The sequence below is a fragment of the Panthera pardus genome, unplaced genomic scaffold, assembly GCF_024362965.1.
Source record: "Panthera pardus isolate Hobbes unplaced genomic scaffold, ASM2436296v1 HiC_scaffold_6, whole genome shotgun sequence".
NCBI classification, from domain to species: domain Eukaryota; kingdom Metazoa; phylum Chordata; class Mammalia; order Carnivora; family Felidae; genus Panthera; species Panthera pardus.
This window is the reverse complement of record NW_026526991.1, coordinates 106,883,482-106,908,416: the sequence shown is the minus strand read 5'-3', so window position 1 is coordinate 106,908,416 and position 24,935 is coordinate 106,883,482. Positions and strand designations below refer to the sequence as shown.

The 24,935-nt window shown below is 37.3% G+C and overlaps 1 protein-coding gene and 2 pseudogenes across 11 annotated transcripts in view; 1 reads left to right on the top strand and 2 right to left on the bottom strand.

Annotated features, from left to right (window-relative positions):
- The window catches only part of BCL2L13 (BCL2 like 13), a 91,659-nt gene that overhangs the window by 24,083 nt on the left and 42,641 nt on the right, over positions 1-24,935 (bottom strand). For 4 of the 11 annotated variants that reach the window (XM_019465061.2, XM_019465064.2, XM_019465065.2 and 1 more), the window contains 2 exons: positions 24,010-24,103; positions 15,211-15,354 (listed from right to left, as the gene is read on the bottom strand). In XM_019465061.2, the coding sequence (XP_019320606.2) occupies positions 15,211-15,354; positions 24,010-24,103 (238 nt within the window). Of the gene's footprint in view, positions 1-15,210; positions 15,355-22,189; positions 22,211-24,009; positions 24,104-24,935 lie in introns of those variants that run through there. The other 7 variants (XM_019465063.2, XM_019465066.2, XM_053895593.1 and 4 more) reach the window with 6 other exon arrangements.
- LOC109276276 (elongation factor 1-alpha 1-like) lies at positions 5,089-7,281 on the bottom strand (annotated as a pseudogene).
- Positions 9,245-9,785, top strand: LOC128774915 (BCL2/adenovirus E1B 19 kDa protein-interacting protein 3-like; annotated as a pseudogene).

The window sequence follows — 24,935 nt, the reverse complement described above, 5'->3', positions numbered from 1 at the left end:
TTGTTAAAAAGAAGACAACAGGCCCCAAATGGATTTACTTGAGCTAAACCCCTGTCACAGACCAAGACTTAATACCTAACCTAACTGCAAGTTCAACCTTCTTTAAGAATGTGATCTTAACCAGTCAGTCTGGAATTTCCTAGTCAGCACTAGTGAGGTAATTCACCCAATAGACTCCATTTACCTCCCTAAAAAAGGTGACCTTGCCTGAAATAATCCTTTCTTTTGTTTATGACTTCCTTGTCCTACCTCCTTTCTGCCTTTAAAAGCCTTTCCTTGGGTCACCTGGGTGGCTCAGTCAGTTGAGCCTCCAACTCTAGATTTCAGCTCAGGTCATGATCTCACGGTCAGTTATGAGATCTAGCCCCACACTAGGCTCTGTGCTGGGCACGAAGCCTGCTTAAGAATCTCTCCCTCCCTCTCCCCCTCAGCTCTTTCCCCACTTGTGTGCATACTCTAAATAAATACATAAATACATACTTCTTTTATTTGCTAGATGGGATGCTGCCTGATTCATGAATCACTGAATAAAGTCAATTAGGTCATCAAATTTACTCAGTTGAATTTTTATTTTACAGAAGAAATAAAACTGTCTTGTTCACAGATGACATGATCATCTATGTAATGAAAATCCAAAAGAAGCGACAAAAATACTAAAACTAATAAGCAATAATAGCAAGGTTGTAGAATACAAGGTTAATATACAAAAGTCAACTGCTTTCCTATATACTAACAATGAACAAATGGAAATTAAAGACCTAATACTAATTACATGAATATCCCCCAAAACAAAATGTTTAGGTATAACAAAATAGGTACAAGATCTATATAAGGGAAACTATAAAACTCTGATGAAAGAAATCAAAAAAGAACTAAATAAATGGAGATAGTCCATGTTCATGGATATAAAGTCTCAATATGGTTAAAATATCAGTTCTTCTCAACTAGATCTATGATTCACTGCAATCCTAACCAAACTCTCAGCAAATATTGACAAACTAATTCTTAAGTTTACATGGAGCAACAAAAGACCAGCGATAGTCTACACAATATTGAAGAACACAGCTGAAAGACTGACACCACATGACTTCAAGACTTACTATATAAAGCTAGAGTAATCAAGACAGCATGGTATTGGTGAAAGAACAATAGATCAGTGGAACAGAATAGAGAGCCCAGAAACAGATCCACATAAATACAGTCAACTGATCTTTTTATATTATCTTATTTTAGAGAGAGAGAGAGAGCACATGAGCAGGGGAAAGGGGCAGAGAGAGAGAGAGAGAGAGAGAGAGAATCCTAAGTGGGCTCAACCAACATTCAGCATGGAGCCCAATGTGGGGCTTGATCCCACACCCTGGGATCACGACCTGAGCAGAAATGAAGAGTTGGATGCTCAACACACTGAACCACACAGGTGCCCCACACAGTGATCTTTGAAAAAGGAGCAAAGGCAATACAATGGAGAAAAAATAGTCTTTTCAAACAATGGTGCTGGAACAACTAGACATGCACATGCACAGAAATGAATCTAGACACAGACTTTACATGCTTTAAAAATTTAACCCCAAATGGGTCACAGACCTGAATACAAAACACAAAACTAAAATTCCCAGAAAATAACGTAAGATAAAACCTAGATGACCTTGGGCTTGGTGATGACTTTTTAGATACAACACTAAGACACAGTCAAGGAAAGAAATGGTTGATAAGCTGGACTTTATTACAATTAAAGTATCGGTCTATGAAAGACAGTGTTGAGAGAATGAAAAGACAAGCCACAGACTGGGAAAAAACAATTCCATTTTTTTAAATGTTCATTTATTTTTGAGACAGAGCACTGTACAAGCTGGGAGGGCAGAATGACAGGGAGACAGAGGATCCAAAGCATGTTCTGGGCTGACAACAGACAGCCTGATGCAGGGCTCAAACTCACAAACTGTGAGATCATGATCTGAGCCAAAGTCAGATGCTTAACTAACTGAGCCACCCAGGCACCCCTGGGAGAAAAATTTCAAAAGACACACCTGATAAAGAACCATTACCCAAAATATACAAAGAACACTTTTTTAAAATCCAAGTTAGTTAACACATTGGGTAATAATGATTTCAGGAATAGAATTCAGCGATTCATCACTTACATATAACACCCAGTGATCATCCCAACAAGTGCCCTCCTTAATGCCCATCACCCATTTAGGGCATCCCCTCAACCTGCCAGCAACCCTCAATTTGTTCTCTATATTTAAGAGTCTCTTATGGTTTGTTTCCCTCTCTGTTTTTATCTTACTTTTGCTTCCCTTCCCCTATGGTCACCTGTTTTGTTGTTCTTAAATTCCACATATGAGTGAAATCATATGATATTTGACTTTCTCTGACTTATTTCGCTTAGCACAATATCTCTAATTCTATCCATGTTGTTGCAAATGGCAAGATTTCGTTCGTTTGGATCACCAAATAATATTCCATTGTATAGAAATATATACCATGTCTTCTTTATCCATTCTTCAGCCGATGGACATTTGGGCTCTTTCCATACTTTGGCTATTGCTGACAGTGCTGCTATAAACATTGGAGTGCATGTGCCCCCTCGAATCAGCATGTTTGTATCCTGTGGATAAATACCTAGTAGTGCAATTGCTGGGTTTTAGGGTAGTTCTATTTTTAATTTTTGAGGAACGTCTATACTGTTTTGCAGAGTGGCTGCACCAGTTTGCATTCCCACCAGGAGTGCAAAATGGTTTCTCTTTCTCCTCATCCTTGCCAATATTTGTTGTTGTCTGAGTTGTTAATTTTAGCCATTCTAGCAGGTATGAGATAGTATCTCATTGTGGTTTTGATTTGTGTTTCCGTGATGATGGGTGACGTTGAGCATCTTTCCATGTGTCTGTTAGCCACCTGGATGTCTTCTTTGGAAAAATGTCTATTCCTGTCTTTTGCCCATTTCTTCACTGGATTATTTGTTTTTTGGGTGTTGAGTTTGAAAAGTTTTTTATACATTTTGGATATTAACCCTTTATCTGATATGTCATTTGCAAATATCTTCCTATCTTCTCTCATTCCGTCAGTTGCCTTTTAGTTTGGTGATTGTTTCCTTTGCTGTGCAGAAACTTTTTACCTTGATGAGGTCCCAATAGTTCATTTTTGCTTTGGTTTCCCTTGCCTCTGAGGACATATCAGGTAAGAAGTTGCTGCGGCCAAGGTCAAAGAGGTTGTTGCCTGTTTTCTCCTCTAGGATTTTGATGGCTTCCTTGTGTTACATTTAGGTCTTTCATCCATTTTGAGTATCTTTGTGTATGGTGTAAAGAAGCAGTCCAGGTTCATTCTTCTGCATGTCACTGTCCATTTTTCCCAACACTGTTTGCTGAAGAGACTGTCTTTTTTCCACTGGATTTTTTTTTAAATTTATAATGTTTATTTCTTTTTGAGAGAGAGACAGAGTGTGAACAGGGGAGGGGCAGAGAGAGAGAGGGAAACACAGAATCTGAAGCAGGCTGCAGGCTCTGAGCTGTCAGCACAGAGCCTGACACAGAGCCCGAACCCATGGACTCTGTGATCGTGACCTGAGCCAAAGTCGGATACTCAACCGACTGAGCCACCCAGGTGCCCCTCCATTGGATATTCTTTCCTGCTTTGTCTAAGATTAGTTGGTCATATGTTTGTGGTCCATTTTGGGGGTTCTCTATTCTGTTCCATTGATCTGAATGTCTGTTTTTGTGCCAGTACCATACTGTCTTGATGATTACAGCTGTGTAATACAGCTTGAAGTCTGGAATTGTGATGCCTCCAGTTTTGTTTTGTTTTGTTTTGTTTTCAACATTACTTCGACTATTGAGAGTCCTTTCTGGTTCCACACAAATTTTAGGAATGTTTGTTCTAGCTCTGTGAAGAATGCTGGTGTTATTTTGATAGGGTTGCACTGAATATATAGATTGCTTTGGGTAGTATTGACATTTTAACAATATTTTTTCTTCCAATCCATGAGCATGGAATGTTTTTCCCATTTTTTGTGTCTTCTTCAATTTCTTTCATAAGCTTTCTATAGTTTTGAGTGTATAGATTTTTCACCTCTTTGGTAAGGTTTATTCCAAGGGTTTATTACGGGTGTTGGTGCAATTGTAAATGGGATCAATTCCTTGATTTCTCTTTCTGTTACTTCATTATTGGTGTATAGAAATGCAGCTGATTCCTGTACATTGATTTAATATCCCATGACTTTGCTGAATTTATGTATCAGTTCTGGAATTTTTTTGGTGGAGTCTTTTGGGTTTTCCACATAGAGCATCATGTCACCTGTGAAGAGTGAAAGTTTGACTTCCTCCTTGCCGGTCTGGATGCCTTTTATTTCTTTTTGTTGGTTGATTGCTGAGGCTAAGACTTCTAACACTATGTTGAATAACAGTGGTGAGAGTGGACATCTCTGTCGTGTTCCTTAGGGGGAAAGCATCCCCATTGAGCATGCTATTAGCTGTAGGTCTTTCATATATGGCCTTTGTGATCTTGAGGTATGTTCCTTTTATCCCTACTTTGTTGAGGGTTTTTATCAAGAAATGATGCTATATTTTGTCAAATACTTTTTCTGCATCTATTGAGATCATGTGGTTCTTATCCTTTATTTTATTAATGTTATGTATCACATTGATTGATTGCAGATATCAAACCAGTCCTGCATCCCAGCAACAAATCCCACTTGATTATGGCAAATAATTCTCTTAATGTATTGTTGGATCTGGTTTGCTAGTATCTTGTTGAGAATTTTTGCATCCACGTTCACCAGGGAAATTGGTCTGTAGTTCTCCCTTTTAGTGGGGACAAAGAACTCTTAAATAAGAAAAAAAATGGGGCCCCTGGGTGGCTCAATCAGTTAAGCGTCTGACTTTGGCTCAGGTCATGATCTCATGGTTCGTGGGTTTGAGCCCTGCATCAGGCTCTGTGCTGACAGCTCAGAGACTGGAGCCTAATTCAGATCTATGTCTGTCTGTCTCTCTCTCTCTCTCTGCTGCTCCTCCATTCACACTCTGTCTCTCTCTCTCTCTCAAAAATAAACATAAAAAAAAAGAAGAAGAAGAAACAACCTGATTCTTTTTTTCTCATTAAACTTTTGTTTTAATGGGTCTCAAAATTCTGTGACAGATTTTTGGTCAAGTTGTTTCCATTAAAAAGTACTGGTTTTAAAAACTAGTAACTTAAAACTGCCACACACACATACAAAACAAATGGCCCACAAAACATTCTTCCTTCTTTCTGAAGGTTTTATGATGCATTTGCTATCATTAACCATTCTTTTACTATTAAACTTAAATGGCCAATTGACACAAACAGTTCTGAGACCGTTCTTCCACCACTGATTGAGACTGGAGTGGCAGAGATAATATTCATTTAGCCTTCTGAGCTTTTTTGGGAAGACTTGGTGACTTCCCAGCTTCAGCCGCCTTCTTGTTCACTGCTTTGATGACACCCACAGCAACCACCTCATATCACGAATAGCAAAATGGCCCAGGGGAGGATAGTCAGAGAAGCTCTCAAGACACACAGGCTTGCCAGGAACCATATCAACGATGATAGCATCACCAGATCTCAAGAACTTGGGACCATCTTCCAGCTTTTTTCCAGAACAATGATCAGTCTTCTCCTTCAGCTCAGTGGACTTGCAGGCAATATGAGCTGTGTGACCATCCACCACAGGTGCATATCAAGCGCTGATCTGGCCTGGATGGTTCAGGATAATCACCTGAGCTGTGAAGCCAGCTGCTTCCATTGGTGCGTCATTTTGCTATCACCAGCGACACTGTCACAATGAACATCTTTGACAGATATGTTCTTGACTTTGAAGCCCACATTTTTCCCAGAAAGAGCCTCACTCAAAGCCACTCAAAGCTACATGGTGCATTTCAACAGACTTTCCTTCAGTTGTAACACTGACTGGAGCAAAAGTGACGACCATGCCTGATTTAAGAACAACAGTTTCCACTTGGCCCATAGGGACAGTACCAATACCACCAATTTTGTAGACCTCCTGGAGGGGCAGACATAAGGGCTTGTCAGTTAGATGAGTTGGTGGCAGAATACAATCCAGAGCTTCAAGCAGTGTGGTTCCACTGTCATTGCCATCTTTACGGGTGACTTTCCATCCCTTGAACCATGACATGTTAGCACTTGGCTCCAGCATGTTGTCACCATTCCAACCAGAAACTGGCACAAATGCTACTGTGTTGGGGCTATAGCCAATTTTCTTAATGTAGGTGCTGACTTCCTTAATGATTTCCTCATATCTCTCCTGGCTGTAGGGTGTCTCAGTGGAACCCATTTTGTTAACACCAACAATAAGTTATTTTACACCCAGTGTATAAGCTAGGTCATGCTCACAGTATTCTTGGAGATACCAGCTTCAAATTCGCCAACACCAGCAGCAACGATCAGGACAGCAGAGTCAGCCTGAGATGTGCTTATAATCATATTCTTGATAAAGTCTTTGTGTCCTGGGGCATCAATAATGGTCACATAGGACTTGCTGGTCTCAAATTTCTACAGGGAGGTATCAATGGTGATACCATGTTCATTTTCAGCTTTCAGTTGATCCAAGACCCAGGCATACATGAAGGAGCCCTTTCCCATCTCAGCAGCCTCCTTCTTAAATTTTTCTAAAGTTGTCAGTCCTGTCACATATATAGATCAGATGACCAGTAGTGGTAGCCTTGCCCAAATCTACGTGTCCAATGATGATGATGTTGATGTGGGTCTTTTCCTTTCCCATTTTGGTTTAGGTTTAGAGGTGGTTTTCACGACACCTGCGTTCTGGCAACAAACCCACTGTGAGAGAAGCCAACCTGAGTTTAAAAATGGGCCAAACATCTTAACAGACACCTCACCAAAGATATACAGATGGCAAATAAGCATATGAATAGATGCTTCACATCATATGTCATCAGGAAAATGCAAATTAAACTAATGAGATATGGGGGCGCCTGGGTGGCTCAGTCAGTTAAGCATCCAACTTTAGCTAGGGTCATGATCTCACAGTTTATGAGTTGGAGCCCTGTGTTAGGCTATGTGCTGACAGCTTGGAGCCTGGAGCCTGGTTCAGATTCTGTCTCCCTCTCTCTCTCTCTCTCCCTCAAAAATAAATAAACATTTTTTAAAAAAGTATCAGATTCTTGGTTTTGGCTTAGGTCATGATCTCATGTTTCGTTGAGACTGAGCCCTGCATCAACCCCACACTGGGCGTGAAGCCCTTAGGATTTTCTCTCTCCCTCTGCCCTTCCCCTGTTCACGTATGTTCATTTTCCCTCTCAAAAAAAAAAAAAAAAAAAAGAAGTTTAAAACTCATGCCCACATAAAAACCTGCACACAGATGTTTGTAGCAGCTTTACTGATAATTGCTAAAACTTGGAAGCAACCGAGATCTCCCTCAGTAGGTGAATGCGTAAATAAACATCCAAAGGAGTGCTAAAAATTCAATGCTAAAATGAGATGAGCTATCAAGCCATAATAAGAAATGGAGGAGGGGCACCTGGGTGGCTCAGTCAGTCAGGCGTCTGACTTCGGCTCAGGTCATGAACTCCTGGTTCATGAGTTTGAGCCCTGCATCTGGCTCTGTGCTGACAGCTCAGAGCCTGGAGCTTGCTTTGGATTCTGTGTCTCCTTCTCTTTCTGTTCCTCCCCCACTTGCACTCTGTCTCTCTCTCCCTCTCTCTCAAAAATAAATAAAGGCTAAAACAAAAATAAAAAAATTAAAAAAAACACATGGAAACTTAAATGCACTTACTAAGTTAAAGAAGCCAGTCTGAAAGGCTACATACTGCATGGTCTCAACTGTCTGACATTCTGGAAAAGCAAAATCAAGGAGACAGTAAAAAGATCAGTGGTTGCCAGAGGTTAGGTGGGAGGGTCAAACAAGCGGAACACAGGATTTTTAGAACAGTGAAACTACTCTGTATATAATACTACAAGGGTGGATATGTCATTATACTTAAAATTTTTAAGTGTTTATTTATTTTTTTAAGCTGTAAGCACAGAGTTTAACACAGAGCTCAAATTCACAAACCGTGGGATCATGACCTGAGCCGAAGTCAGACGCTTAAATGACTAAGCCACCCAGGTGCGCCAGATATATGTCATATTATAAATTTGTCCAAATTATGGAATATACACCAAGTAAACTGCAACGTAAACTATGGTCTCTGGGTGACAATGATGTTTCCATGGAGGTTCATCAGTTGCAACAAATGTATGACTCTGGTGGGAGATGTTGATAATGGGGAAGGCTATGCATGTGTACAGTCAGATAGTATATTGGAAATCTCTGTAAATTCTGTTCAGTATTTCTGTGAACCTAGAACTGCTCTACAGTCTGTTTAAAAAAATTCAAACCAGTCATATTACTTCTATACCTCAATAAAGTGTTCTTCTCAATACCAGTACAATGGAAAAATCATCTCAAATATACTGCAAAAACAATCACAAAACATAAATCATAGGGAAAAAAAATTATCTGTAGAACTCCAAATGGCATTCATCCTAGGCATTTCTTTTTATAACTCAGAGAACAAAATATTACTGTCCTCTGCAAATTTATAAGCCCAAAGCCTTCATCTAACATATTATAGCTGCCATCACCTCCTCCTTCCCTGTAGGTTTTCAAAACTAGTTTGAGAGCTCAAAACCACTTGGAGAGCTAGGTAATTTGTTTTACCCTGATGTTGTATTCAAGTGGCTGAAGACAAACACATCACCCATGGAAATCATACTACAGACTTTATATAACTGACATGCAACTTCGTGTAGACAATGACCATAATTGTCAATGACCTCTAGAAGAATGACCATTATGGTTTTAAGGCCTGTCAATGTAACATTTAACACAAAGTACCTTAAAGGTGATTCATGTTGATACTTTGTATCAGAGGATACATTTTCATCAATTAGCTGAAAAAGCAATCTCTTGGTTTTAAACACACACACAAAAAACAGAGTGTTTAGACCTAACAATGTGAAATATAGATTGGGCATTCAAATTTAGAGATTAAAAACACATTTATAAATTGTTTAATATTAACAACTAGTTATTCATATTTTTGCTTTTTCTTTAGCACACACATTTCAGTTGAATAAAATACTCTGTAATAAATTATAATAACAAACAATATACACCAATACAACAATATACATCAATATACTACATCATAATAAAACTGAAAATGGAGAAGGGAATGAATAACATCCCCTGTATTTTGTTTTTTCCCTTGTTGTAAAACACCATATAAGTGAGGAAGATTCCTGACTGGAGCTACCCATGAACAGCAGCAATGGCAATGATAATGGCAACGAGGAAAATGGGGGGCTGGCTCATGTACTTTCCTCATCCTCTATCTACCATGGAGACATGGAGGAGATTCTTTTGAATGCACAACAGGAATTAGGACAGAGCAGTTTAAGAGGAAGTGATTACTGTGACAGCCCTTCCCCATAAGAAGATGAGTAGATTTTTTGTTTGATGTAGAAATGCACAGTAGCAGAGACCACAGCTCTCAGTCAGAAGTTATAAAAGAAAAGAAAGAAGTTGATGCTTTGAAGGAAAGTATAGACTGTATGTCTGACTGATCCTGTAGGCCTGAAACCATTCCCCTGGGGAGTTAGTTCCTCTTCAGGCACTCTCTGTATCTTTTAGGCATGAGGAAAAGAAAAAACAGGAAGAGGGGTATTTTCTCTGCAGACTCTTCATTCCATCTCTCTTCCTTCCTCATGTTTTGGCTTTGGAGCTAGGCATCTATACTGAAAATAACTGAGCACACCTCTGCTAGAAGTAGTGTATTATCATAGTAGTTTACTTGAACTTGAGACCATGACAAGCCTGACCCAACCTACCACCCTATTTTTACATATCCAAGTTCCAGTAACTCTCAAATCCAGTATTTTATTCAAACTCTGTTGAGGCATTTTACTAACCTCATTCCCTCTTTAGCCTATGACACTTTAGAATTTCCTAGCAGTTGGCTGCTGTCTAGCAAGGGCTTCTTTTCCCACAAATGCCACCAATAGATTAAAATTTTGGCAACAATGTTATTGTCTTTTATTACCAACAGACCAAGACCTGCATCATTCATGGTATAAATTTTACTCCTGCAATGTAACTACCACCTCTTTCTTAAAACGAAATCAGGTTAGCAAATGATAAGATGCTTTGTTGTTTTGTTTTGTTTTGTTTTTCAAGACAAAGGCAAGCTTCTCTAAATTTGAATTTACAGTTATTAAAAAAGAAAAGAGGGGCACCTGGTTGGCTCAGTCAGTAGTGACTCTTAATTTTGGGGTTGTGGGTTCCAGCCCCACATTGAGCCTAGAGCTTACTTAAAAAAAACAAAAACAGGGGTGCCTGGGTGGCTCAGTCGGTTGAGCGTCCGACTTCAACTCAGGTCATGATCTCACAGTCTGTGAGTTCAAGCCCCGCGTTGGGCTCTGTGCTGACAGCTCAGAGCCCGGAGCCTGTTTCAAATTCTGTGTCTCCCTCTCTCTCTGACCCTCCCCCGTTCATGCTCTGTCCCTCTCTGTCTCAAAAATAAATAAACGTTAAAAAAAAATTAAAAAACAAAACAAAACAAAAACAAACAAGACATATACACACAAATATCCAGGGCAATAAAAAAATATTTTAAACCAAAAACTAAGAAGAAATTAAGATATAATAAAATGGAAAGGGAGATACAACTCCATACATTGTAAAGATTAAAAAAGAAAGGATTTTTTTTTTTTTTTTAAAGAAAGGCAGACTGCCACATGCAGCACCTCATTCAGATGTGTCTGGAGTCTTAGAAGCTTGACTACCATATGTTCTCCTACAAATGGAGCTTGAGAGCCTGTTTGGAGGCTCTAGCAGTGGAGTGCGGCCATTCCTACACCCTTGACAGAACGGTGTCTGGGAAGATCATCCTCTTCAACCCAGTGTGCAGCCTCAGGAAATGCACATGGAGCATTGAGGGAGGAAGGGGAGATGGGCCTAGCCAGCTAGATCAGCCAAATCAGCCCTGGTGATCAATAGGGTGACAGATGTTGCAGCTAGATTGCCTTCCCATCCAAAAGAGAGGATATTTTTGAGACATTTAGAAATCTGTACGCTGGGGCACCCGGGTGGCTCAGTCGGTTTAGCGTTCGACTCTTGATCTTGGCAGGTCATGATCTCATGGTTTGTGGGATCGAGCCCCCTGTTATTAGCACAGAGCCTGCTTGGGATTCCCTCTCCCTCTCTCTCTGCCCCTCCCCTGCCTGCATGTACTCACCCTCTCTCTCTCTCATAAATAAACTTAAAAAAAAAAAAAAGAAACTTGAATGCCAACAGGATATTTGATGAAGAAATCATTTTTAACTTTTTTGATGTGATAATGGTAGTGTAATTAAAAATAAAATCTTAAATGGGGTGCCTGGGTGGCTCACTTAGCTGAGCGTCCAACTTCGGCTCAGGTCATGATCTCACAGTCTGTGAGTTCAAGCCCCGTGTCGGGCTCTGTGCTGAAAGCTCAGAGCTTGGAGCCTGCTTTGGATTCTGTGTCTCCCTCTCTCTCTGCCCCTCCCCTGCTCACGCTCTGTCTCTCCCTGTCTCTCAAAAATAAATAAACATTAAAAAAAAAGAAAAAAGAAAATAAAATCTTAAAACAAATAAAAATAAAAAAAATAAAAATAAAATATTTATTTTTTAGAGATACATACTGAAAAAATTTTTAATTCCGCTATACTTAAAATACAGTGCTGATTAAAGTGCACAATATAGTGATTCAATTCTATATATTACTCAGTGCTCATGATAAGTATACTCTTAATTTATCCTCCTCACCTATTTCACCCAACCCCCCACCTCCCTACATACTGAAATTTTTATAGATAAAAGTATATGATGCCTAGATTTTGCTCCAAAATAATATCAAGAAGAGACATGACTAGGGTGTGAAAAAAGCATAACTGGCAATGTGTTAATGGCTGTTAGGGCTTAAATGATGGGGGTCATTATACTATCTTATCTATTTTCATACATGTTCAAAATTCTCCAACATAAAATGTTTATTAATTTATTTATTAATTAATGTTTACTTATCTATTTTGAAGGAGAGAAAGAGAGTGCAAACAGGAGAGGAGCAGAGAAAGAGAAAATCCCAAGCAGGCTCTGTGCTATCAGTGTAGAGCCAGACCCAGGGCTTGATCCAACAAACCACGAGGTCATGAAAAGCTGAAATCAAGAGACCTGAGCTGAAATCAAGAGTCAGATGCTGAACTGACTGAGCCACCAAGGCACCCTAAAATGTTTTTTAAAAATAAGTGGTATAAGACAATTAAGAAATAAAAATCCACTGTATTCTCCTCCAAAAATAAATAAATAAATAAATAAATAAATAAATAAATAAGAGGGTATTATGAACAGCTCTATGCCAATAAATCTGAAAATCTAGGGATAATATCCAGAAAAATTATCAAAAGTTGACAGGAAAAACCAGAAAACTTGTCCCAAGGAAAACACCAGGTGATTTTGCAGGCATGATAAGGCACAATAAATTAAACCTCATATATACTATTTCAGAGGATAGAAAAAGAGGAAACACTCTTCCCTTCCCAACTCTATATTTTACGAAGCTAGCATATCCTTAGGGGCGCCTATGTGACTCAGTTGAGCATCCGACTCTTGGTTTTGGCTCAAGTCATTGTTAGGATGTCCCTGGAACCACAGTGGAAGGGACAGCCGTCTCGCCAGCGCAACCCAACGGAAAGCCCAAAGCTGCGCGCCAAAACAAATTGGAGGTCAACCAATCACCGAGCGACAGCATGACATGGCGCGAAAAAGGCCCACGCGGACCTAAACTGCGAACCGCTGCAGCTTAAAAACCCTACCACACACCCGGCGCGACTTCCCTGACTTTTCTTTCTCTTTCTTTCTCTTTCTCTCTCTCTCTCTCTTTCTCTCTCTCTCCCTGAGTCTCTCTCTCTCTCTCCCTGAGTCTCTCTCTCTCTCTCTCTCTCCCTGAGTCTCTCTCTCTCCATGAGTCTCTCTCTCTCTCTCCCTGAGTCTCTCTCTCTCTCTCCCTGAGTCTCTCTCTCTCTCTCTCTCCCTGAGTCAGTCTCTCTCTCTCTCTCTCTCTCTCTCCCTGAGTCACGGAACCTCGCCCGAGACCTTAGTTCCCAATAAAGCCTTTGACTACTAAAATTTCTTAGCCTCTGACTCCTGTCTTTACCCTGCCGGAAGCCTGACCCTAACAGTCATGATCTCACGGTTCCTGGGTTTGAACCCCACACTGGGCTCACTGTTATCAGTGCAGTGCAGAGCCTGCCTCAGATCCTCTGTCTCCCTCTCTCTCTGCTCTTCCCCCACTCACATGCACATGCATGCACATATTCTCTCTCAAAAATAAACATTAAAAAATTTTTTTAACTGAAGACATACAAGAAAATTACAAGCCAACCTCACTCATGTTAGACTGATACAACTAAATGGTAAAACAATTAAAAGCACTCATTTTAACATCAGGAAAAAGACAAGGATGAGTTCTAATACCAATTTCATTAATACTGTACTGGAGATTCTGATTAGTGCAATAAGTGTAATAAATAAATTTAAAAGAGACTTGTCAAGGAAAAAAATTATCATCATTCACAGACAGTACGATTTTCAAAGTAGAAGACCGACCCAAAGAAACCTGGAGATAAATAATGAGGATAATCATACAGTTCAACAAATTTGCTGGATATGAAATCAATATGGAAAAGTCAATTTGATAAGGGTACCATAGCTGAGTAAGATATTAACACTAGGAAAAACTGGGTGGAGGATATACAGAAACACTTTATACATTTTTGTGAATCTAAACTTATTACAAAATAATCTTATTTTAAAAGATTACAAATGATTTTAAAAATTAAGAAGTCTGACAATATTAAGTATTAGAGAAGATGAAGAGCAACAAAAAATTCTTATGTACTGCTGACAGAGTGTACGTTGGAAAACCACTTTGGAAAACACTTCGGCATTATCTTGTAAACTGAACATGTCTATACTCTTAGACCCAGAAATTCTACTCCCAAGTATATACTCAGAGAAACTCATATACATATGTATAACAATGTTCTTAACAGCAATATTTGTAATAGCAAAAAGGTGAAAATGTCTACTGACAAGATAATAGATGAATAAATTGTGTGATATATTTACACAATGGAATACCAAACACCAGCCAATACATTAACCTAGATCATATATTCTCAGTGTGGATGATTTCGAGGGTTAAAACTGGTTTGGCAAGATGGGGGAATCTTAGGTATTACAATCGCTTGTGGCCCTCCAGAGGGCAACAGTACATAAATACACTTACATCTATGGTATTAAAATTTCATGGGAAAGGAGGGAGATGATTAGGATACAAATGTCTAAAAAAGGATCCATAGGGGACTGAGAAAGAAAAAAATAATTCAGAAACAATGACCTAGGACAGTCTCAAGAATGTAACACTGTGCGAAAAAAAAGCAAGTTTAGAAAAATACATTTAATGTGGTATTATTCACATAAAGTTAAAAATGTACAAAGTAATATATTGTCTAGGTATGTGTGGTATATATAATATACATATATATACATATACATACATATATACATGTATACATTATATATATTATATATACCTCATTATATATTATATATACTATATATAATATAGTATATATATTATATATTATATTATAATATATTATATATATTATATATACCTCATATATACATATCCTCAATATATATATACATACACACATGGCTAAGCTATTAAAAAAACAAATTTCAGAATAGAAGCTACCCTTGTGAAGTAGGTAGAAGCATGCTGGAATCTAGGAGGGGCACATGAAAGGATCCAAACATGTTTGCTGTGTTCTTTTCTTCAAATGAGCTGGCAAATACATAGGCGTTCACTTTATTATTCCTCTTAATTATTTATATGTTTTTTGTTAGTACAAAATGTTTCATAATTAGAACTACTTAAAAGAACTATTTAAAAACACCAACTATCACATTACTCTAAGTAAAATCTTAATAGCGAAACTGTATTAATAGTCTTGCTTTGCTATCATCATGCAATCAATATTAAATAATATTAAATGATAATATTGATATTAAACCTATGTTGATAAAAACAAGCACCATGAGTAGCTTAACCTTTTTTTAAAGATAAGAAAACACACAACAGCTCATACCCAGCCACCTTGTTGAATGATGTACTCTGCAGCATAGTCCTCCAGGTACGTCACACCAAACTGCAGCAATGCACTCAGAGGCTCTTGACCACGTCTTGTCAACTCCAAAAGCATTTGTTGTAGCAATATCAGAGGCACCAAAATCTTCAATGAAAAGATGAGAGAGTAAAAAACAAACAGAAATTCTTATAATTCATTTTATATGTTGACTACCAGAAAATGATACTTGGATGCATCATTATAGAATCTCATTTTTATCACAATAAAGGAATAAAACATTGACCCCCTACTAGAATGTCTGTGAATACTGCATGTAGATTTTTATACCATAGGGTGGTGGAAATTATCATTATATGAAAATAACTGGGCTCCTGTGAATGTGTGTTTATGTGAAACATGTATAGGAAATTCACTGAAAGTATTATTTATAATAGCAAAAGACTGAAAACAACCCAACAGGGACTGGTTAAATCAATTTTGGTAAAATATTATATAGTTGTTAAAAAGAATTAGATTATTTACTGCCCAATCACCAAGACTTATTTTCATGAGAAAAGTTATAGGAGAGTGTGTATAATAATGGTACATTTGTGTTTAAAGCGCGCACGCGCACACACACACACACACACACACGCTTGCATAATCCTATAGTATCTCTGGAAAAATATATAAAAAACTGGTAATAGTGGCAGCCTAAGAAAAGAAGGAAGTAACTGGTGATAGGGTAGGAAAATAGTTTTCAGTACGTATCTCTCTGTACTTATTGCATTTTGTACCATGTTCTTTTATTATCTATTTGAAAATAAAAACTTTCAAAATTATCAGCTATTTTATAAAAAGTCATCAAAAATCTAAGGAGGTATTATTATCATTCCAAATAACCTTATTGCTCAATATTTAAAAACCATCAAATTTATGACAGAATCGTGCTAGAGCCCCTTGCCTTCCAAAAACAGCTGCACACTGAAAAGATCAAACCATTTTCTTTTTTTTTTTTTAATTTTTTTTTAACGTTTATTTATTTTTGAGACAGAGAGAGACAGAGCATGAACAGGGGAGGGTCAGAGAGAGGGAGACACAGAATCTGAAACAGGCTCCAGGCTCTGAGCTGTCAGCACAGAGCCTGACGCGGGGCTCGAACCCACGGACTATGAGATCATGACCTGAGCTGAAGTCGGCCGCTCAACCCACTGAGCAACCCAGGCGCCCAGAACAAACCATTTTCAATTAACCATCTGCATGCAATCCCTTTAGTCTAAAACATCAAGAAGGCTCCACATTCCTGGAAAAGGAATGCAAAAGGAAATGAAACCAATTCCAGTTCCTTATTACTGAATTGCCAAAGTAATAACTGAGGATTAACAAAATATTTCTGCAGAAGAGGACAAACAGAAAAGACAATGAGTTTATAGCCTTACTAATATTCTTTGGCTTTCAAGTAAAAGTAGTCCTGAGGGAATCTATTTCAAAGACTGAAAGAAAGAATGCAACAAACACACATCTTCCTTTTTTAATACTGTAAAAGAACTCCAGTCCAAAATATACTTAAAAACTCCTTCTTAACACTAATGGAGGGGTATAGGGCTAATAGGGCTATAACGAATATATATATTAGGCTTTCTTCACAATTAGAAAACATGTCATACTATTAAAAACAAACAAACAAAAAAAAACACCCAAAAACCTATTGTTCATCTAGATCCAGTATTTTGTCTTAGCAGAAGCAGTAAGGTACAGCTTGTTGATCAGTCTGACTTAGATCATATCAACTTCAAAGGCCTGCAATGTTCTGTACCTCAAAACATTCTAAATTCCCCTAATAATCTACAAATATGAAATATTTTAAAGTTATTCATATTTAAGCCCTATTATGTCTTAGGGAAATGAGTTGTAAACACTTTATACTTGCTATATAATACTTATTTTTATTTGTTCCAAATTTATCTTTCATATATCAAAAAGTAGATGCCCTAGTTTTACTATGTAATCGTCTAGAGATAAATCTGTAATCCTCTTTCACTACTGTCTTAATTTCAGTCCTTAATCATATTACCTCTCGTTCACTATACTTTTTAGGCTGAAATTTACTAATCTTTTAGTCTGTTCTTCACATGGCCATTCTTCCATTGCTTTAATCATTTAAGTTATTCCTTCCCAGATCTTCTCCAACCCAATTATATCTTTCTTGCAACTCAGTAACCAGAGTGCAGAAATGTTATTTTACAGGACTAACAAATTCTAATTGTAACACTCTTGGTGATACATGCTCTATTTTACCTATTTGACATACTATCTTCAAGGACCTATATGGGGACTTCCAAGCCCACTATCTTTTATGTATAATTTAGATGGTCTTAATATAGTTAAACTCACTTGCCCTGTAATTTTTGTGATCACACACAAAACTTCATGAGTTATTTCTACAACCAATTCCATCAACTTGGCAACGTACTATCGGCAATACTTATCACCTTATACCCAATAGTTTTTTTTGCGTTCCCCCTCCCACAGTACTAAAGAAAGTGTTTAAAAAAAAACCTGGATCCCCAAGCATCCATCCCTAGAAGGTCTCCACTATTCATATCTCTAGGACTCAAAAGCAACCAAATAGTCTTAGTCTTTGAATTCCTCTCTGTAAATCATTTCCTTGCTAAATGATAGTAATCCCCAAAAACATAGAAGTTATTTTTTCCTCTAATAACTTTGGTAAAGAAATGCTAAAGCAATTTTGACCAACAAAAAGGAATACCTCCATTTACTGTCTCCTCATATGTACTATATGGCACCTTCCTCCAATAGGTTAGACTTTGCTAACAACATTATCTTTTTATTAAAGAATATATGAGCTTGCCTGGTGCAGAAATAAAATATACTAGTTTACAGCGTCAAGGGTCTCTTCCAGCAGAATAGATATTTGTGATTATAAAATACATATTTTGATCCATCAATCTACTATTCAGTAACCATGCTATAACTTAACAATTCTAATAAATGTCATATCCCACAAATTTTATCTGTATCTAATCAATTGATTAGGTTTGAATGTTTGTCCTATCTATCTCAAAATAAAATTTGAGACTACCAGGCATTATGTATCACACAGTGTAATGCAACAGGAAATAGGGAACACGACCAATGAAGTATTCTTGCCAAAAAGATTAAACCTAAATATGATTAGGCTTCTAGATCTACCTACCAAGGGAAAGGAAATATAGATACAGAAGAACGTTAAGTGACATCTCAATGATGTCAATAAAATCCAGAAAGTAGGAAATTTAAGAGAAATAACTTGTAAGTAAAGAAAAACACAAGAGGGAGGATAAGCCTACATATTAAAAGACACTTAAGTCACGTGTTACATGATCACATTTATATGAAATATCCAGAATAGGCAAATTTAAAAAGACAGTAATGTTGCCAGGGGCTGAGAGGAACAGGAAATGGAGAGTGACTACTACTAAGTACTGGGTTTCTTTATGGAAAGATAAAAACGTTCCAGAATCAGATGGTAGAAATGACTGTACAGCTCTGTGAATGTACTAAAAAAACCACTGAACTATATACTTTAAAATGGTAAATTTTATGGTATGAATTATATACTAATTTTTTTTTTTAAGGTAAAGACAAGAGAATTATCAACCAAATGCAATGCATGGGCCTTGTTTGGATCCCAATTCAAACAAATCATCTTAGAAAAATACCTTTATGAGACAAGTGGAAAATTTTGAATAGTGAATAGATTATGTGATGACAGAATTATTGTTCATATTTTGAGGTAAAATAGTGGTATTATCAGTTGGTTAAAAAAAGGGATATATCATCCTTAAAATACATATTAACATATTTATGAAAAAATGATATTTAGGAGAGGCGTTTAGGAGGCTCAGTCAGTTAAGCATCTGACTCTTGATTTAGGCTCAGGTCATGAGCTCATGTGAAATCAAGCCCCGTGCCAGGCTCTGCACTGACAGCACAGAGCCTGTTTGAGATTCTCTTTCTCCCTCTCTCTTTTCCCCACCCCTGCTCATGCACCCATATGCTCTCTCCTTCTCTCTCAAAATAAATAAATAAAAACTTTTAAAAAATATTTTTAAAAAATGATATCTAGGGTCTACTTCAAAGTAATCTGCAGGGAGAGTGAGAAGAGTACGGGGGAAATAGATGAAACGAGACCAGCCATATGTTGATACTTATTGAAGCTGAGTGATTTTGTGTAGGCTTGAAATTTTAATAATAAAGATTTTAAATATTAGTGATTAAATATGCCACTAAAAATTAACCAAGGCAAATATATTTATTTTTATTTTTGCTATTATTTTTCTAAAGTTTATTATACTATGAACAGTACGTACTAACACTATAGCTGGTTCTCTTTTTACAGTTACAATGTTTATTCTATTTTATTATTTTTTTTTTAAAGATTTTTTTTTAAGGTTTATTTATTTAACTTTTTTGAGAGAACACGTGTGTAAGCAGGGGACGGGCAGAGAGAGAGGAGACACAGAATCTGAAGCAGGCTCCGGGCTCTGAGCTGTCAGCACAGAGCCCAATGTGGGGCTCAAACTCACGAACTGTGAGATCATGACCTGAGCTGAAGTTGGATGCTTAACTGACTGAGTCACCCAAGCGCCCCTAAAGATTTTGTTTTTAAGTAATCTCTACACCCAATGTGGGGCCCAAACCTATACCCTTGAGGTCAAGAGTCGCACACTCTACCAACTGAGCCAGCTAGGTGCCCCTACAATGTTTAGTTTAACAAAAAAGATATAAGGAGAGTGAGAAAAATAGAAGGCAATAAGATAAGATGTAAAGTGTGGTGTATCTCTGGATGCCATTTACATTCAAGGTCAAAAAATACAGTGATTATGAATGTGCCATAACCAGTTATGGAATTTTACAAGTAACATAATTATAGTCAGCAGTCCAATGGCACACGCACTTGAGCATAACTGTATTTCTGGCAGAGTCTATACCCCCAAGAAAAGGTAAAGCTAAGCATTTCAAGGCTTTTTCTCTTTGATGGTTTTTTTTTTTCCTCAGAAGCAGATAAGTACATAGGGAAAAAACAATACCCATGTAGGGGTGGTGGAGAGAAATAAAAGAACCTATAATTTGGAGATAATTACTACATATTATTTAATATTTTGGCACATATTTCAATTATTTTTCTAGGCATACACATACCTACATTTTTTTTAAGTTTATTTATTTATTTTGAGAGAGACAGAGACAGCGCAAGTCGGAGAGGGGCGGAGAGGGGCGGAGAGGGGCGGAGAGGGGCAGAGAGAGGAGACCGAGAATCCCAAGCAGGCCTGGCACTGTCAGCGCTGAGGAACCCAACTGTGAGATCATGGCCTGAGCCAAAACCAAAGGTCGGATGCTTAAATGACTGAGCCACCTAGGCGCCCCATACATACTTACATTTATATATGTACTTTCTTTTCCTAAAGAATCATACTATTACACCACTGAATTTCCAAAGTGTACCAATTTTTCCTTTACTATGCTTCAAATAAATAGAAAAAATAGTTATAATATTGATCTTCAACTTTGCCATTCATGCTTGTATGCACATTAGGCTAGGTATTCCGTTTGAAAGCATGAGCGTATCTAGGCCTTTGAATGGCATATGCCATTTCTGGGAAATGTATCTGTAGGCTAAGCATTGCTTTCTACAAATAAGTACCCCCTTGGTTTAAAAAGAAGAAATGCATATTGAAGTAGTTTCACGATTTGATTTGTTTGCCATTATAGGAAGCAAGCTGGTGCTAAGTATTTTTAAATGATTAAGTAAGCAAGCTTAACAGTAAATCTTCCTTCAGGAATGTGTATTAAAATTATGGAATGGGTGAAAGACTTGGTAGGGGGAAAAAGTGGGTATGACTAAATGGATCTTTATTGCCCTATGATCCATCCTTTCTTTGAAAGTTTCTGAAGAAAAAGTGGAAAGATCATTTTATTGCATTCCTCCATTCTTGTTTTTAAAAGAACAAGTCTCAAGTCCTATAAATGGCTTGTATTGAACTTTCACATTTGAATTAAAGACTGTTAAACATGAAAAAAAAAAAAAAAACTATTAATACAGGTTTGTGACCAACATTTTTCCTCTTCTTTTGATATAAAGAGTATTCTACCAAGATGCTTTTAGAATCCCTGTACGATAAACTGATATTCAGTTTATCCCTAATGTGGCATGCTCTGTGGACATTTTACTCTCTTCTCTCTGATGGGTGTTTCATTTGAGCTTTCTTTACCTACCAGACAGCCATATTCTTTTCAGCCCTAGAGGACTTAATAGGAGAGTAATAATGGATTCAGCAGAGCAAGTAATGCTCTAACTGGCATGCCTCATTTACATGAGGTATTCAAGCCACAGCCATGGCCTTTGGTCCAGATGAGAGACTAAAATGAAGCAGAGAATGGAAAAATTAGATGGGTGAAGACAAAATAATGAAGTCTGGGGTTTACTCAGATTTTTTTTTTAGGATAACCACAGGATCAAGGGGAGGAGAACATACAAGAATTGATTAACAGTTACTAGTCAAGAATGACAGAAAGATAACATAAAATAGGGGAAGAAGGCTAGTAATATTAGGTAACTAAATATGTGTTATTTGATATACTAAGAAATATATCATAACTAAGCTCATTTTTATTTATATAACAAACAAATCTATTTCAAACATCCAAATAAGAGGGTTTTTTTATTCCAAGAAAGGAAATAAAACAAACTTCTTAAATAAGTTATTTGTAGTTAAATAACATAGTAGAACCCCATCCATAATAGTGACTATTTGAGAACAAGTTCTTAGGTGTTAAATGTAATGTTAATAGTCACTGTTTACTGAGTGCTTACTATGGTGCCAGGCAATGTGCTAAATAAGCATTTAACTATATTATGTCATTTAAATCTAGTAAAATTTATAAGTTATTATTAGGTCCATTTTATGTATATGAAAATTCAGATTTAGAGGGGTACCTGGATGGCTCAGTTGGAAGAGCAAGCAACTCTTGATCTCAGGGTTGTAAGTTTCAGCCCCATGTTGGGTATAGAGATTACTTAAATAAATAACAATTTAAAAAAAACAAGAAAATTAAGATTTAGAGAGCTTAATGGACTGTCCAAAGATATGCATCTAAGTCTGTGGCAAAGCTGATATTTGAAACAAGTCCAGTTACAAAGACTATGATGATAATTATTACACTATAATATTTCTAAAGCCTGTATTATAAGGTGAATAAAAATAATACTCATCAATTAGGTAGTAAGGTCACATGATTGGACTCATACTATCAACAATTCTGAGTAGAGGGGCAGGGGTGGGGGGATGGGTTAAATAGGTGATGGGGAGGGGCACCTGGGTGGCTCAGCTGGTTAAGTGTCCAACTTCAGCTCAGGTCATGATCTCGTGGTTCATGAGTTCGAGCCCCACGTTGGGCTCTGTGCATGGAGTCTGGAGCCTGCTTTGAGTTCTGTGTCTCCCTCTCTCTCTCCCCCTCCCCCACTCATGTTCTGTCTCTCTCTCTCTCTCTCTCTCTCTCTCTCTCTCAAAAATAAACATTAGGGGCGCCTGGGTGGCTCAGTCGGTTGAGCGGCCGACTTCGGCTCAGGTCATGATCTCACGGTCCGTGAGTTCGAGCCCCGCGTCGGGCTCTGTGCTGACCGCTCAGAGCCTGGAGCCTGTTTCGGATTCTGTGTCTCCCTCTCTCTCTGACCCTCCCCCGTTCATGCTCTCTCTCTGTCTCAAAAATAAATAAATGTTAAAAAAAAATTAAAAAAAATAAAAAATAAAAAAAAAAAAATAAACATTAAAAAAAATTTTTTTTAAATAGGTGATGGAGATTAAGGAGTGCAACTGTTGTGATGATATACGGAATATATATGGATATATGGAATTGTTGTCTGAAATAAAAACTTAAATTCAGAGTAGACGTGCCTATTTATAAAAGTAATTCTACTGAATTTTCTTATTCCTAGCACAATATCACTAAGGGCCACACTTCTTCCTGAGCTGAGCCTTCCTATATTGCATCCCCTGAGACTTTCTGCCTTTTCAAGGTGATAAATAGATAATACACTCTGAGATCATAGATAAGCAGTATGGTACAGTGGAAAAAACACTAAAGCTGGGATCAGAAGATCTGAGATCTCAGCTCTAGTGCTGGTTCCAATATTTCCTAACCAAGGGGTCCTGGACAATTCATTTAACTTTTTTCTCTGATTACTCACCTGATCTAACTAAATAAAAAAATAACAAAACAAAAGGTAATAAAGTCCATTCTGCTCTCTGCAGAAGATGGTTGTAATGATCCAATGAGATGTGACATGAGATACCTTGTAAACATAAATGGTATTACTCATTTAAGAGAACCAGAGGAATAAAAAAACAAAAAAACAAAAAAACAAAAGAGAGAGACAGAAAGAGAGAAAGAGAAAACCAGAAGAAGTGGTCTCCCATGTGAAGCTCTTATTCTTTTCTACTGCAAGACATACACACAGGGTAACAAATAACCATCTGGAGATAAATGTCATATCCAATATAGAAAAATGAAGAAATGATGAAAAATTGAGAACAGATAGGAAGAGCGGCACACTATGGGACACATATTTTTGGGCCAACCAAAAACTTGTAGCATTAACCAAAAAACCACTTTAATCAAAAACATCCACTTACACAATTGGATTTATGCATTAAATAATGAGCTCTAACAGTTTTCACTTCTATGACGTTAGCAATTTCTCCTGCACTTTATCAACACACTAAAATTTTGTAAGAGAAAAGATAATTTGGTTAATACCTTATTCCAGCCGCTGGCATGAACTGTGGTCTCCAGTGTACATTCCCGATATGCCTGATATGTCACTGGCCTGTAGAGATTTTTTTTTAAAAGTCTGGGTCACAAAGAAGGAAAATTCTAAATTTCCAGATGAATAAATATACAATCACTATTCTGCTGTTGAACTTTTTGCTAAAGTACCCAAGAATATATTCCACATATTGTTTTGTATGAGATGTGGCTTTTAACATTTGGTATGCATTTCTCTTCAATCACTCCCTATAGGCTGAGAGGTACGCTACCAGCTTGGGAAAGCAGTTAACAACACAGCAAGATAAACAATCACACTTTTAAAATAATTGAAACTTATCCAACGGGATTTCCATGTTGCAGATAAACAAACACTTGGGTTATTAAAATAAGATCAAATAGTAACAAAATGATCTCATTAATAAAATTAAAAGCACAAATTTAACTTTTTTAAAAGGCAAAAAATTTAAAACACTTAAAAATTAAAGACACATGTCACTGAAAGACTTCTCCAATTGAGGGTATAAGGAGTTGGAATAAACTAGGGCAGTAAATGGAGCTCTATTTTTAACTTGGAGTCTTATGACATAAAATCCTGGAGGGCAGAGATAAGCCTTTCTGATCATTTCCATGTAAGTTCTAGTCATACCAAAATCTCAAATCACTGAAGGATGACAACACTCACTAATTTATTGAGGGTTTTAGGCACTATGTGTAAGACATGGTTGGTTTCATGTACAAATTAACAACAACAAAAATACTTGGTACCAAGTAGCATATGAAAGCATCAATAGCTTGAATATTAGATTTAATAAAATTTACCTCCCCAACTTTTGTGGGCAAAGTATTAACATATATGTAAATCTTGCTTTTATAGGATTTTGAAATCCATTCCAAAGGCATTTCTACTCTGAATC